The sequence below is a fragment of the Tachyglossus aculeatus genome, chromosome 15 (genome assembly GCF_015852505.1).
Source record: "Tachyglossus aculeatus isolate mTacAcu1 chromosome 15, mTacAcu1.pri, whole genome shotgun sequence".
Lineage (NCBI taxonomy): Eukaryota > Metazoa > Chordata > Mammalia > Monotremata > Tachyglossidae > Tachyglossus > Tachyglossus aculeatus.
Window position 1 is genome coordinate 9759263 of NC_052080.1, and position 16097 is coordinate 9775359.

Below are 16097 nucleotides of genomic sequence, written 5' to 3' on the forward strand. Positions count from 1 at the left end.
GCAAAGCTGGGATTAGAACCCAGGTCCTTCTGACTCCAAGCCAATGCTCCAACCCACTAGGCCATGCTGCGTAATACTATTATTAGTTTCATTATTATTAAATGAGGAAAATATCATCTCTTCTACTTCACTTATGTGCTGTGTTACAAGAGACGTGGCAATACCATCCAGGGTTGCAGAAAGCCTCTGTTCAAACAGGTGATCCACTATCGGTTAACACACAACAGGACACATTACGAGCCTTGCAGACAAAAATTCCAGTAGGCTCAAGGTTTGGCTCTATTCATGGATAGGCCCATATTGCAATACTAAAAGGAAAAGTTCGGTAGGCTGGGGACAGCCATGAGGAAGGATATCAAGGAAGGCAACCATCAGTCTCATGCATCCTGTTGCCACTCCTGGAGGTTGAATGCCACTGGCCTATCCCAATAATGATAATGTTCTTAATTGTCTGGTCATTGTTAACCAACAACCCCAAGAGAGAAAACCTCTATGAGACAGAAACTTTGCCAGTTTTCGCTACCCTGAGGAAATCATAAAGCAGAAGAGATAGCAAGTAAAAGTACCTCTGAGACCCAGAAAGAATGCAGGTTTGCGCTCTGCTCAGAGGAGACTGTAGAGACACAGTGAACTTAGAAAAGAAGCTGCAACAAAAAAACAGAAGAAAAAGCTCAGGAGAGCATTTACCCAATTGGAATCACTCCAGCACTTTAGGCAGATTCTCAAATACTATTAACAGAAATAGGAAGATAAGAAAATGACATAGAAAATAACAAAGCACCAAACTACTTGGTAAACAGTATACACTTAAGTAGGTATTTGTTATACAACCTGACAATCAAAAATAATGATACATTTACAAAATATGAGCAACAATACAAGTCTAACAGTTGGTTCATGGTCCCAAACATGGCTGGTCCAAGCATAATGATCTTCTGGACATAAATCACTAATTTTTGGTGCAAACTGCCCTTAGGATAGCCTCTGGAGGTGCCAGAATATCCCAGACATTGAAACACAGGAATGGAGTGTAAATGAGGATACTTTATGTGCCCCTTTGTAAAAGTAAGCCGTTTGTCTAAACTTAGTTTCTCCAGGGGCATCTCTAATCCCTCCAGTTACTACAGAACCACTACGTTCCCTTCCTGGGTCAACGTGAACACGGGCAACACATCCGAGCCAGGGAACTCAGCAGGAGGAGGCTGGGCACATAAAATAAAATGAACTTAAAAAGAACCTTTCAGTGCCAGACAAGCAGAAAAATGGACTCCCCAGATAAGAGAACCCCTTTATACAAGTGTGATTTTTTCACAACCCATAAAACTGAGGTTCTATTTTCTTTTAAAACATTTTAAGAATGCTCCCTTCAATATAATGTGATGGTTTTGACAGCTGTCTACATGTTTTGTTTTGTTGTCTGTCTCCCCCTTTCTAGCCCATTGTTGGGTAGGGACCATCTCTGTATGTTGCCGACTTGTACTTCCCAAGCGCTTAGTACAGTGCTCTGCACATAGTAAGTGCTCAATAAATACGATTGAATGAATAATCACTGTACTCTCAAAACTGAGTCTCAGTAGCCCTGTCTATGCTTATTATCTGACCCCAAAACTCCTACTTGCTACTTGGGAATAAATAGGTCTGTGCCCAGTTGGCCTTTCAAAGAGATCACAGATTCCGTTTGGCAAAATTGTGAAGTCATTCAGCTACTAAGGTGGAAAGTCAAAGCAAGAGCCTATAGTTTCTGCTATGAAAAACTTGGGGATCCTCCCCTCAAATTCATGATATAATCGAGTTTTTAATATTTCCTGGAAAAGGGACCTTATGCTCGCACAATGCCTTTCTACACAGACAAAAGAAAGATGTCAGATTCCAAGTAACTGGGACAGTAGAAGAGCTGAAAAGCATCTTTGAAAAGGACACAGAGAAACCAAATGAGGATTTGGCAACCCAAGGTATGCTCTGGGAAGAACACGTGGGATCGTAAGCAGTGTGGCTTAGTAAAAAGAGCCTGGAAGCCCCAGCTCCTAGCCTCAGCTCTGCCACTGGACTGCTGGACGATCTAGGGCAAGTTTCAACCTCTCTGTGCCCCAGTTTCCTCCTCGACAAAATGGGGATAAGATGCCTGCTGTAGCCCATCTGGGACAGAGACTACATCTGATCTGATTATCTTATGTCAATCCCGGAGGCTGCCACACGGATAGAGCTTAATAAACACCACCCTTATTACTATTCTTAAAAAAATTATCTCCATGTCCCACAGTTTGTTTTCTCTTTTATAGCTCACACATTCCTGACTGCACGAAGACACAAAAAGCAGGGCTAAAGTTTATATACTGCCACCTCTCTCTAACCAAGGGTCTGATCCTTTTTCTGATAATGATGATGATAATAATAATAATGATATGCTATTTTTTAAATGCTTGGTATGTGCCAAGCAGTCTAAGTGTTGGGGTAAATACAATATAATCAGAACAGACAGTTTCTATCCCACATGCAGCTCACAGTCTAAGAAGGACGGAGAACAGACCCACTAATTTTGCCCCTTAAGGTCCCACTCAACTGAACTATTATTCCACAGGAGCTATTTCTCTGCTGTTTGATATTTCCCATTTCCAAGCTGACAGTCGTCTGTCGCAACAAAGGAACTGGGAAACACTAATAAAAATTAACTGAAGTCTTCAGATAATTTAAATATGTTTTGTAGTATGAAGTATATTTATCTATTTGCATTTAGTACAATCTGTCTACATATCTGTCTACACAGAAAGAATATAAACACACACACACACACACACACACACACACACATTTTCAGATTCCCAGCAGATTAGAACTCAGGCTTTCTCAGGGCAATTCCATGTGCCATAAACTGCCTCTGACTGTGGTCTGGTCTATCTGACTGTGTGAATTACGGCAGATGGCACAGGGAAAAGCTGGACTCTTAAATCATGGAATATGTCATTTTGACTTCCTCTCGTTATAGCATAGTTATTTTACATATTCACGTATACCCATACATACAAACCCAGGAATGCTTCAGTTGGTATGGGAACTGAAAATGCTCCATTCATGGATTTCATTTTGGTTGAAGTTACTACAACAATTTACTGCTGCACTCCAATTTTGTTTTTTTCTCACAAAATCAAAGCCTTAAGTGGATTTTCATTTCTTCAAATGACCAGATTGTAGGCAATCAAGGTCACAGAAAAGGGGACTAGCAACGTGAGTTACATGCATAGCTGTTGCTGACGTACAAAGTACACATCAAAACAACATGCAGATCATCTTTTTGAAGAACCCAGGTGGAAAGCATCCACATTCAACTGGGCACAATTACAGGTCCACCTAGCATTCATCTTAAGGATCCTCTACAGGATTCCTTTCTCCGGTTTTGCCTCCATCTTCAACAATAAAGGAATCCCCGACAGTACTTCACAAAGAAACAAGACTGAGAAAATGAGATTGTTGTGGTGAGTCGAAACTGAAAGCAGAGAGAAAAAGATAATGTGCCATGCACTGAAAATGGACTTTTGTACAAGCGCCTGTGAACACTTCAAAGCAGAAAGTAAAATAGTTATACAAAGGCTGGGGGGTGGGGAGGATGCAGGAGCAAGGGAAGGGTGAGCAGCTGCATTACACACTCAGGATAATTTACATTTGGGATGCGTTGGTGGCTTCATTCTCATGCAAACCATGATAATTAGATGTTACCATGGAGAGATGTGCTCTTACTGTTCAAAAAGGAGGAAAGAAAGCAAACTTCAAGTGGCAGAAGGACCCAGGAGAAACCTGAAAAGGGTTACAACACCATTAACTACTGATACACCTCTCTCTGTAAACATACTGGCCAATGACCAATTTTGTATCATAGGGGAAAAAAAATTTCTAACAGGAGTTCAGGGCCACAGAGAACCACGAAGAAAAATGTAACCTGCTCCAAAAAGACAGTCCTGTTGGGAAAAGAGATAGTTAGAAAAAACCTCTCAAGATCTCCAGTGGCAAACAAGATCATCTTATCTTGCAGAACCAGGATGAGAAGGAAACAAAGAATCCTCTATTTACCTTGACATCTTGCAGTTCAGCTGTCACCTTTATCAGCACCAACACCCTCTCTGAAGTGGAGGAGGCAGGGGGATGGGCATAAGTGAGGTGTCAGAGGTGGGAAAGAAGAGAATGAGGCAATATGAGTGGCTGAGGTTGAGAGGACTGAAGAGTGTGAGCTGGGGTGGAGTGGGAGAAGAGTGGACCAGTAAAAAAGGAGAGAATTGATGGACAGCCAGAAAGTCAATAATCAGGAGTTTCTGACCGTAGTCTGTCAGCTTGTTGTGGGCACAGAACATATCGAACCAAATGTTGTATTGTACTCTCCCAAGCACTTAGTACGGTGCTCTGCACACGGGAAGTGTTCAGTCCGAAGGCACTCTTGAGGCATCTTCAGTGCACTAGATAGCTCCAAAGAGTTTACTATGCTGCCATATCTCTTCTAACCTATTCCCACCCTGGGAAATCATGACAGCTTAACATTAATAATCGTCCCAATTTTCCCCAGAACTGGCCAGTGCCCCAGCCAACCCTTGCCGCAGCCCAACACCCATTCACATCATCACAAGCTCAATCCTTGTCATCTTCTGTTAGTGGCTAAGCAAAACACCAGTGTGGCTTGCCACGTGTGTTGAATTCCAAATGCAGAGGCCATAATGACTAAAGGCCGCTTGTAAGGAATATGCCAATTTCAGGAAGAAAAGCAGCTGACAAAAAACTCTTGACTGCTTTGGAACTGCTTGAATTGATAAATTCCTTGACTTCCACTGCTCAAGTATGAAAAACAGTTTTTCGTTTGGGATCTGGAAAGCAATTGAGGATGAGAACATGCAACCTTGTTTAATCTTCTGCTCTGCTTAGCACAATATTTTAAGATACATTTTCAGTCTATTGTTTGTTTATTAATCTTCCAGAATACAGTTTTTCTACCAAACTGGAATGGGCCAGGGTGGGAAAGGAGGGGAGGGGGAAACTGTTCATCCTGAGTCAGAAAGCAACTTTCAACCCATTAGACAGAGTTTTGAGGGGCTCAGCAAATGGGTGACTTTGGATGTCATTATCTCTTACTGACATTTGTCACCTTCCTCTGACAGGGGAATTCCCAAGCTTCTTTCTTTTTTTAATGCAATTTATTAAGTGCTTACTCTATGCTAACCCTGAGGTAGATAGAAAACTGTCAGATTGGACACAGTTCCTGTTTGTGATGGGCTCACAACCTAGTGTTGCCCATTTTATAAATGAGAAGATTTAGGTCAGGAGAGGTAAGGTTACTTGCCCACAGTCACTGCATTTGTTTTGTGGTTTCTATCCTTATTTGATTCCATACAGAGCTTTTTTGTCATTATTTCATTAATCAGTTAATGGTATCCATCGAGCATTCATTTACTGTGTGCAGAGCATTGAACTAAGAGTTTGGGAGAGTTTAATCCAATAGAGTTGGTAACTATGATCCCTGCTCACAAGAAGCTTACAGTCAAGACAGATGTGAACAGTTGCTGAAGATTTTACTTCCACTTCTCTGTCCACCTTTGGTATTGAAACAATCTTGGATGTGGATTCCTGGGACCTGGATTGGGTACAATCCCAAATCCTCACTAGCAAAGTCATTATGCAGATTCAAGAATCTGGACCAAGAAAATTAGGTGGGGGAAAATAATCTTTCACTGATTAACTTCTATTGTTACAAATTTAAATGCATGATGTTCAAGAGGGGTATAAACTTATGGTTCCAAACTCAGCCAACCCTAGGAAAGAACATTCCACCCTAAACTCATCTTTTCATAGGCATTTAAATATAAATTTGGAAAGCTTAAACGTTCAAAATGTTATTTTCCTAGTACGTTCAAACCAAAGACACATTTTCACTTTCTCAAAAATAGTACAAAGCAATATTTTAACGAACTACTCATGCTACTACACTGCCAATCCACCAAATAATTGTGCTCTCGTTGCCGTTTTGTTTGTAGCTCAGAAGGGCAAAATCCACAAAAGTACACTTTGAAATATTAATGACCACCTTACAACCGATCATTAAGAGTTGATGACCAGCTTTTTTATCCTCCTTCACTTGACAAACCAATAATTAGCAGCTGGAAAGTGAGTATCCTTGGTTATTAACTACAAAGTTATACCTACCCTCAACAGAAGTAGTGTGGCCTAGTGGAAAGAGCACGTGAAAATCAGAGGACCTGGGTTCTAATCCTGGCTCTGCCACTCATCTGCTGCGTGACCTTGAGCAAGTCACAACTTCTCTGGGCCTCAGTTACCTCATTTGTTAAAATTAGGATTAAGACTCGGCCCTACATGGAACATGGGCTGTGTCCAATCTAACCAGCTTGTATCTACCCCGGTACTTAGTACTGTGTCTGGCACATAGTAAGTACTTAATATCATTAAAAAAGCAAAAACAAAAAACAAAACAAAAAAACAGAGAAATCATCTCGCCTGCTAATGGAACACTCTAAATGTTGAAATCGAAGATCCTTGTGCACAAGTTTATTCATCACAACTCCTCTCACTACATTTGAAACTGAAGAAGCAGCATCAAGGCCCTGCAAGGCTAGAACCATATTGAGTGCAACCAAGCATATTTTTCATACAAGTCATGAGATTTTTCCCAAGTTTACAACTTGTCCTGCAGTCCTCAACAACAGAAAAGTACATCTGAGCCCAGATTGCTACACACATAAAACCAGGCACAAACACAAAAATACATAAAAAATGTGATCTTAGCCAAATGTCTTCACTTTTATATGCCTCAGTTTCCTCATACATAAAAATGGGGATTACATCCTACTCCCTCTAGATTGTGAGCCCCATGTCGGACGGTGTCCAACTGAAATATCTTGCATTGAACCCAGTGTTTAGGTCAACGCTTGGCACACAGTAAGCACTTAAATGCCATAATTTCCAGCCAACCTACTTTCCTTTCCCACTCAACCCAGGGCTTTACATTTCACCTTGCCTATAGGAACAGCCTCCTTTCAGGGTCACACCTGGAGAGTTTCCAGTGCTCTACCAGTCTTGACTACAGAGGGAGAGTCAAGCAGAGGCCTATCCATTCCATTCCCAGTTTGGGAAGTGGCTAGTGAGTGGAAGGCAATCTGCTACAAGTCAAAACTCAGATATGCTAGGCAGCAGCAGCACAGGAGAGCGTTGAGGGCGGAGATTCAAGTTTACTGCGCGGAAGGAGGTAACAGTAAACTACTTTCGCATTTTTACCAAGAATACCCTATGGATACAGTACTAGAACGACCACAGAGGTGGGTGGGGCATTCTGGGAGAGGTGTGTCCATGGCGTCGCTATGGGTCGGACACCATTTGACAGCTTAAGACAAGACATTAGAACCTCAATGGGTTGATTCCAAGGTAAGGAAAGGAGAGGCAATAATTACAAAAGCAGGATCCTTCCATAGAGGGTTAGTGCTTTCAGTCCTCTGCCACTGAAAATGAAGCAGCTATTTGAGCAGGAACCTCAAGAGGGCTTGTGTCTTTCAACTTCTTTTCTTACTTAAAGGAATTGGGGGAATTGGAGAGGTGGAGGCAGCTGTTGAAGAATGCTAATAGAATGCATATAGGTGGCTGTTGGATAGCCACCTACTATGGGTGGGTGGGGAGGCCCAGGAAGCAGAAGAAAGGAGTGGGATGTGTGACAAGGATGGCCACTGAGGAACTTGGGAACACCAGGCATTGCCATGCACATGACGTTACATGTGTCACAATGTCTTGACATTGCTCCTCTTTATACCATCCTTCTTACTGTACCTTGATCTCCTCTCTCTTGCCTCCGACTCCTTGCTCACATCCTCCCTTCCGCGTGGAACTCCCTCCCCCTTCATAGCCGACAGTCTGCAACAGAATTAGGCTAAAGCCACGCAGAGGTGGTTTCTCAGGATTCTTCTGTTTGTGGGCCTTCAGCTCGGTATGGCGTGACCTGATGGACGCTGGCAATCCCTTCTCCCCTTGCCAGCCTGGCTGGACTCTGGGGATGGTCCTGGACTCTAGGACTGGAAAAGCCTGTAAAATGGCCTGTCAGTGAAGTCCATGTGCTGCCAATGGGCTTTCTGAGTCAGACTTGGTAGCAGTTCTGGAGCTCTGAGGCTGCCAAAACCTGAATCTTTCCTAGTGGGATGGTCCCTGCGACTGTGAGCTTCATGCTTAATGTTAGGTTAGTTTCATCGTGCATGTTTGGGAACTGTATACCTGATCCTAGGCAGAAGCTGTCTACTGCTCTAAGAGTTCCTTTAATCCATGCATTTATGCCAAAAGGCCTGGTTTTGATTCCGATAGCATTGCCTGAAGGTGATGGTTTATTTCTTCTTTCCAAGAGTTATCAGCAGAAATACCATCTACTTAGTTAATCAGCAAATAATTTTTTCAGAAAGGCAGCACAGTCTTGTGGAAAGAGCACAGGCCTAGGAGGCAGGAGGCCTGGGATCTAATCCTGGCTCCACAACTTGGGGGCTGGGAGAGCAGGCACAAATCATTTCACCGCTCTGGAACTCAGTGTTCTCGGCAAAATGGGGACGCCTGCTGTCCCTCCTATTTGGGCCGTCAGTCCCACAGTAGGGCAGGGACAGTGTCCCATCTGCTTATCTCATATCTATCCCAGAGCATGGCACTTAGTAAGCATTTAATAAATAGGAGGAATATTATCATAATTAGTCTATATAATCATCCTTTGTGACTGTTTCCAATATATCCCACAAGACACCTATCAGAGGAGGGCAGCAGTGAAATGCTACCCCCGCCATTATTTCTATTGTTTGAGGACTCATTTGAATCTTCTGATCTACCACCTATAGGTTGTGAAATATAAAACTGATTGCCTAAATCATACCTAGATTTTAGAGTAGTGACACTCTTTGGCTAAGAGCTATCCTCCCCCTTCAGATGCCAGCAATTTGGAGTCTTCCAGCTAGCACTGCATAAGAAACGTCTGTTAAAAGCTTTTCAGTGATTTTGTCAACAAGATACCATTTCTTTCATTACTTGCTGGCCCCAGTGATGATTCTCTAGCATTTGCTGATATAAACCGATATTGGATAAACAAATATCATAATAACAATATTACTGAGCCCATTGTGGGGTAGGGACTGTCTCTATGTGTTGCCGACTTGTACTTCCCAAGCGCTTGGTACAGTGCTCTGCACACAGTGATTGCTCAATAAATATGATTAAATGAATGTATGAATGTTTGTGGTATTTAACACATCCACCAAACTAGCTCTCTTCCTCCCTTCAAAGCCCTGCTGAGAGCTCACCTCCTCCAGGAGGCCTTCCCAGACTGAGCCCCTTTTCCTCTGCTCCTTCTCCCTTTGCTCTACCCCCTTCCCCTCCCCATGACACTTGTGTATATTTGGACAGATTTATTATTCTCCCGGCTCCGCAACTTGTCAGCTGTGTGACCCTGGGCAAGCCACTTCGCTTCTCTGGGCCTCAGTGACCTCATCTGTAAAATGGGGATGAAGACTGCGAGCCCCAAGTGGGACAACCTGATGACCTTGAATCCCCCCCAGTGCTTACAACAGTGCTTTGCACATAGTAAGCGCTTAACAAATACCATCATCATTATTATTACTTATTTTATTCATGATGTACATAGCTATAATTCTATCTTCTGATGGTTTTGATACCTGTCTACTTGTTCTGTTGTCCGTCTCCCACTTCTAGACTGTGAAACCATTGTCAGGTAGGGACCGTCTCTATGTTGCCAAATTGTCCTTTCCCAAGCGCTTAGTATAGTGCTCTGCACACAGTAATCGCTCAATAAATATGACTGAATGAATGAATGAATGAATGAATGAGGCTATTGCAGCCAGGAACACAGGGTTGATAAGAATACTGTTTCTGCCACAGGAGCCACTATAGATGTAGTATGTTGTTCACAGAAAAGTGGATGTCTCTACTATATCAATCAATTAACAGTATTTATTTAGTGCTTACTCTGCTTATCAGTGTACTAAGTGCTTGGGAGAGGCAATAAAATTAGTAGACATGATTCCCATCCTTGATGAGATAGACCATACAGGACACAGACACTAAAATAAATTACACACTGGGGAAGCTGCATAGTTTAAAGATATGTATCCAGGAACTACCAGGTGATGGGGCTGGGTGAGAGGCCTGGACCCAAGTGCTCACATGAGGTGGATGTGCTGCAGTGGCAGATGGGGGGGTGGGGTGTGGAGAAGGGAGAATTTGGGTGGGGGTGATGAGAGATTAATCAGAGAAAGCCTCCTGGAGAAGATGCCATTTCAGAAACAAAATTAAAAAGGTGAGTGTTGCAGAGACTCCAGCTGAAGAAATGCAGATTATGCTGATGAGGTTTTGCTTTTGGACAAGCACCTAATTTTACAGATTATTTTAGGGTTTCTAACCCCTTGGGACATGTTCTAAATATCAAATCAGGCAGGACATGCTACAACAGATATGACAAGTTCTCCAAAGAACTGTTTATCAAATTATTTACAGAGAGGAATTATTAAACCAAGGAGGCAGGCCCAGTTACTATCCACTGTGTAAGTAGAATAGCTGCTCACCCTCTCAAATCACAACTGGCACCAAGCCTCCAAAGCCCAAAACTGTCCATGGTTACAGGGAATAAAAATACTCTGACTGACCATGGTCGAGAACAGGAGGATCTAATAGTATTCAAGAAAGGAAAAAATAATATTGTATCACGCTTTCTATCTCCTTTGTTAATAAGTGCTTACTATGTGCCAAGCACTGTTCTACCCTTCAGATATCTATAGCACGGGAGGGAGAGGAGTACGACAGCAGATGCTTTTCAAAGCTTTATGAACTCTCCATTAGCTTCCACTGTATCACTAACCAACCAAAAGACAGTTGTTATCAGAGTAGTCAATCAAAATGGATCCAAGAACTCACCCACATTAAATGTGAGAGAGTATGTCACCCCAGCTGGATAGCATCATCCTTACATAACCTAGAATGAACGGTTAATACCGATATGATATATGGTTATTTCTCATCTCTTTCATTAGTGCCCCTCTTCTGTGCTCCATTTTCATGCCTGAGTTAATGAAAACAGTCTACAATCTCATTCTTTCATTTTTTTTATATAAACAGCTCTCCCTTCAGACTGCAGCATAAAAGCAAGCTTAGATTCTTTCCCCCCTCCTGATTACCAGCTTGTGGACAATAATTAAATAGGCATATTTCTAAAGTAAAAACAAGTCCCATCTTAAAACACTGTTGAACGGGAGACATTTCAGTATCTTTTATAATTGCTCATTTGATCATACCATGCCTCTCACTCCTGTCCCTTCAATACCAGGAGGTATTTCCACTGCTGACAAAATAACATTTTTCTAGCTCATTCTTCTGTTTGCTTTTCCTTGTCCATTTCTGCTTCCTGAGCTAGTAAGCATGGATTTCAAAATGACTACTGCTCCTATGGATAACTCACTTCACATTGAGGAAACAATAAATTCAAGCAGAAACAAATCTTCACTATGTAAGAAAGATTTCATAAAAGGATCTATCACATTACAGAGTCAGCAACGAAATGTTCTTTAATGAGGAAAAAAAAACACCTTTAGATTTACCTTCTATCTCAACACAAAGGGCAAGAATATAGGCTGAACGTCAAAACCTTTCTAAAACAAACAAAAAAAATCCCATGACCCTGAACTGTCATTAAATCGCTTTCATGCGGAATAGCCTCAACAGATCCCAACAGAAGCCCGAGTTCAAAGAGGAGGAAACACTGTTAAAAAATAAGGATGCCTTAAATCAATAGTCAGGTGAATCACTTAACCTATTTAAAATGACTACAAAGAGCAATTTCCATTGGCATTCACACCTCCTCCAATTACTGTTCATTCTGCTGTGGCTGTTGACTCACCATTTCCTTTCAATATTCCCAGTCAATAGTCAAACTGCCTGCTTTGTACAGCTTAAGAAAGGGGTCTTCATCTGATTCTGCATTCTCAACTCAATCTGCTGGGAGACCAATCTGACGAGAGGCTGGTTCGGCAAAAATCTATTTCCCACTGTGCAACATTGTAAAATGCCCAGGTTTAGAGGCGCGCAAGTGAGGATCCCGGCACAGTAGACTCCAGCCCAGAAAACAAACACGTTTGAAAGGCACTGCCTTCTCTACCACTGTGCATTTTGCCAACTGTGAAAACAAAAGCTGCTAAAAACAGCAGTCAGTCACACACACACACACACTCTCTCTCTCACTGAGGCTCTTGTTGGAATTAACACTGCCACTTGCACCATCTTTACATGTAAAACCACAGTCCAAACAACTAACAAGGAAACAGTCACATATACCCCTACATTATCCCTTTGTTAAAAAGATCCGCTTGTTTTTGTGGATCAGCATGGACAGGCATACGATAATTTTTTTTAAAGAAGATTGGAGAACAAAAGAAGAACCCCCGAATGCAGCAAAATCACCCAAGAAATGTCAGGTGAAGAGCTGGCATTTGTTCCCCAACAATATAATTCTTCCCAAGGAAATAGGACAAGAAAGTCTTACCAGGCTTCAATGCTCTTCACCCCTGTTTCCTAGATCTGTGAGCTCTCTCTGCAAGCAAACACACCAATGAGCTCAAGGGAGCTCCAGGGTCATACAGAACTGATTTTGCTTTCAGCCTCTGTATCTCATTTACTGTAATACAGAGGATTTTCAAAGCCATGCCTCACAACAGCTGGCTTGTCTTTGCCTGCTTCTAGGTGATTGACAAGTTCAAACAAGATTGGTCAACTTTAACCTTGATGACTGAAGGCTTAGTTTGTATTATATGTCACATCACTGACGACTTCTGACCTCAGGGAGAAAACCTCAAAAAAACTTCAAAGCTTCATTAAAAAAAAATCCCAAATGGCTTTTATGTACTCTTTTTGTATTCCACAAAAGAAAATGATGTCCTAGCTCCAACTAAACTAATTCTAGAACACTATCAATATTCAATCACACAAGGAACCATTGGTAAGCACCTGACAAAATACCTTTCCCCTCCTAAACCACATGAAGATGAAGAATCACTTGTGAAATGGGGAAACTCACAAACACTTTTCTTCTTTGTACACTCCATATTGAAGACTATGTGTATTCATACATACACACACGTATATAATTCACCCTTGAATGGGGGACTTCTATATACAACTCTGACAGACACATACATGCAAACCCATAAAGAGAATGTAAAATCTATCCACCAAACCAAACCCACCACTGCAAGCTGTTCACTATACAGGAGCTGGTTATATGTTAGTGTTATAATCCAAACCCAGTGTCTTCCCTCTTCAATGCTTGAAGCCCTCTCCCCAACACCAAGGGTGGGAAGGGGCAGAAAAAGAATGTTTATTATTTTTAATATGTAGCAGCTTGGGAGAAAACGTTCGGTGCAGAAGACTGAACCTGGTGGCACACGTAAATATTTGAATTATCTGTGCCTAATCCCTGCTTCCTGTTACAAAAATAATCAAGATTTAGATTCTGAAAAAGGATGCCACGACCACAACCTCGGTGCAAATTCCAGCCTACTAAAAACGGTCTCTTCCAAGAAGCCTTCCCTGATTGACGCCTCATTTCCCCTATTCGCCTCCTGTGTTGCCTATGCTCTCGAATCTGTACCCCTTAAACACACCCTGAAAGGCACTTGATAGTTTCCCCATAGCACTTGCGTACATTCATCGATGCTATTTATTGAGTGCTTACTGGGGTATGTGCTTACAACTGTAAGCTAGTCGGTCCCTCTAGACTGTAGTGAGCAAGAAACATGTCTATCAACTGTTCCAGGTACTCTCCCAAGCACTTATTATAGTGCTCAGCACAAAGAAAGCGCTCAGAGAACGAGGAGTCAGAGAACTGTACCAAGCCCTTGGATGAGTACACTATCCTCAAGTTCTGTCACTCTCCTATTTATGATTTGTGTTTCAAGTCTGTTCCCCTGTAGACGGTAGGCTCCTTGTGGGCAGGGATTGTCTACCAACTCTGTTGTACTGTACTCTCCCAAGCGCTTAGGACAGTATTGGGCACACGGTAAGCACTCAATAAATACTACTGATTGACTCCACTGTCACTGGCGAGACCATAAACGTCAGCATCACATCTTGCTATTTTAAAGCTATTACCAAATTTTAGTGTGTCAACCAGATACGGTACAGATGAGACTTTTGCAGCCCAGAGTCTATCAGAATAGCTACTAGGTGCAAAGCTATTCAAATTAAAAATAAAATAATATTTGCAATCATCATAATTTGCATGACATTTTTTTTGTCTGAGGGTCTCTATGGAGCCAATCCTACACCGTAGCCTCTTTGGCAGACGAAAACAGCAGCTGCAAGGTACTGCACTGGGACAAAACTCAGATGTAAAATATAATATTAGCTTGAAACTGTGTGAGGCAAAGATGTACGAAAAACTGCAGTCATTTAAGCAGGAACTCAGTTTGGGCACAATGCAGTTTTAAACTCTTGATTTCGTATCTCATCCATTGGTGCTTCCCACTCCTGACCTCTGGGTTTTTTTTGCCTGAGGGATTCACTGGAGCCAAACCATCACTGTAGCCTCTTTGGTAGATGAAAACAGCAGCTGAAAGACACTGCACTGGGACAAAACTCTCAAGTAAAATAAAATATTAGATTGAAACTGTGTTAGGTATGGTTGTAAGGAAAATTGAAATTACCTCTGCAGGAATTCAGTTTGGGTACAGTGCAATTTTAGACTCTTAATTTTTTTTTAATGTCATCCAAAGGTGCTACTAAACTCCTGACCTCTGGCTGTGTGTGGAGAAATGACTAATTATCAATTTAAAAGGATGAGGGACAAAATCACCCAGGAGCCCTGTCCATGAGCACTCTGCTGTCTTTCCCAAAGCTACTCTACAGATTCTGGCTCAGTCCAATGCTGCTCAGCACAACGATCCCAACGGAATCACAGTGACTGCAGACCGCAGGGGCTGCAGTGTTTGTGCTCCTCCCTCGCCTGCGAGTGGTTGGTCACCAGCCTGCAGGAATCATTAAAGAGGCAGCACAAGGAAGAGGCTGGTGGAAGTAAATCTCTGGGGCAGAAGGCGGAGGGATCTGTGGAGATAGTGGCAGGCTGGAAAACAAAAAGGCATTTTGCAGGGGATTTCAGGGAGTTGCCTTGCCACAGAGACTTTGGAAAAAAAGGCAGAAGCGTAAAATGCTCGCTGAATGTCTGGGCTGTTATAAATGTCACTCTATGTACTTTAGTTATGTATGATTCAAGCATTAGGCAGCTTTAGAATGTGAAGTCAATCAATCAATAGCATTTACTGAGTGCCTGCTGGGCTAAACATTTGGGGGAGTACAACAGGGTTCTAATCCTGGGTTGGGTTCTAATCCCAGCTCGGCCACTTGCCTGATTTGTGATTTTGGAAAAGTCACTTCAATTCTCTGTACCTCAAATTCCTCATCTGTAAAATGGGATTCAATGCTTGTTCCTCCTCCTGCTTAGACTGTGAGTCCCTTGTGAGACAAGGACTGTCCAACCTGATTAACTTGCATCTTGCCCCAGAACTCAGAACAGTGCTTGACAAAGAGTAAGCACTTAAATGCAATAATAATAATAATAATAATAATAATAAAACATTAATGGAAAAAGCAGCTGAATTTCCTAATTAATAGGACTTTAAGCAAATGGTTTTCATTAGATTTCAGAAAGTACTGCTTTAAATCCAACTAGTCAGGTAAACTACACTCAAACACTCTTAGCATTGTCTATCTGAAATAACAGATTCACTTACTAAAGCCAAAAAAAGTTTGTCGCTTTTCGAATGCAAATCAATCATAAGGGCTAATCATTGATTTCATCTTACTTTATCATTTCAGTTTTTTATCATGCTCCAATTTAAGCAAGCAGTAGCTCAAAGAATATTTCTTCTCCACTAAGAACTGATTTACTTTTAAAAATACAAAAGCAGCCTATATTTTCGCAAATCTGTTTGAAAAGGAATGATTTCCTATCATGAAAGCCAAATTGGGCTGCTGGAGTATGGATTCCAAAATTTCACTCACATGGGTCACATGAGAGGAAATACAATTTTAAA

At 41.9% G+C, this 16097-nt stretch overlaps 1 protein-coding gene and 1 non-coding gene across 3 annotated transcripts in view; one reads left to right on the forward strand and one right to left on the reverse strand.

Annotated features, from left to right (window-relative positions):
- SHROOM2 (shroom family member 2) overlaps nt 1–16097 on the reverse strand; it is a 113183-nt gene that overhangs the window by 18376 nt on the left and 78710 nt on the right. Inside the window, exon 6 of one of the 2 annotated variants that reach the window (XM_038757498.1) lies at nt 567–644. The exons of the other annotated variant lie outside the window; for it this stretch is intronic. Within the exon in view, the coding sequence (XP_038613426.1) occupies nt 567–644 (78 nt within the window). The remainder of the gene's footprint in view (nt 1–566; nt 645–16097) is intronic. 2 annotated transcript variants of the gene reach the window in all.
- LOC119937890 lies at nt 7020–7156 on the forward strand. Its single transcript, XR_005454262.1, has one exon. It is a non-coding gene; the product is annotated as a small nucleolar RNA SNORA7 (small nucleolar RNA).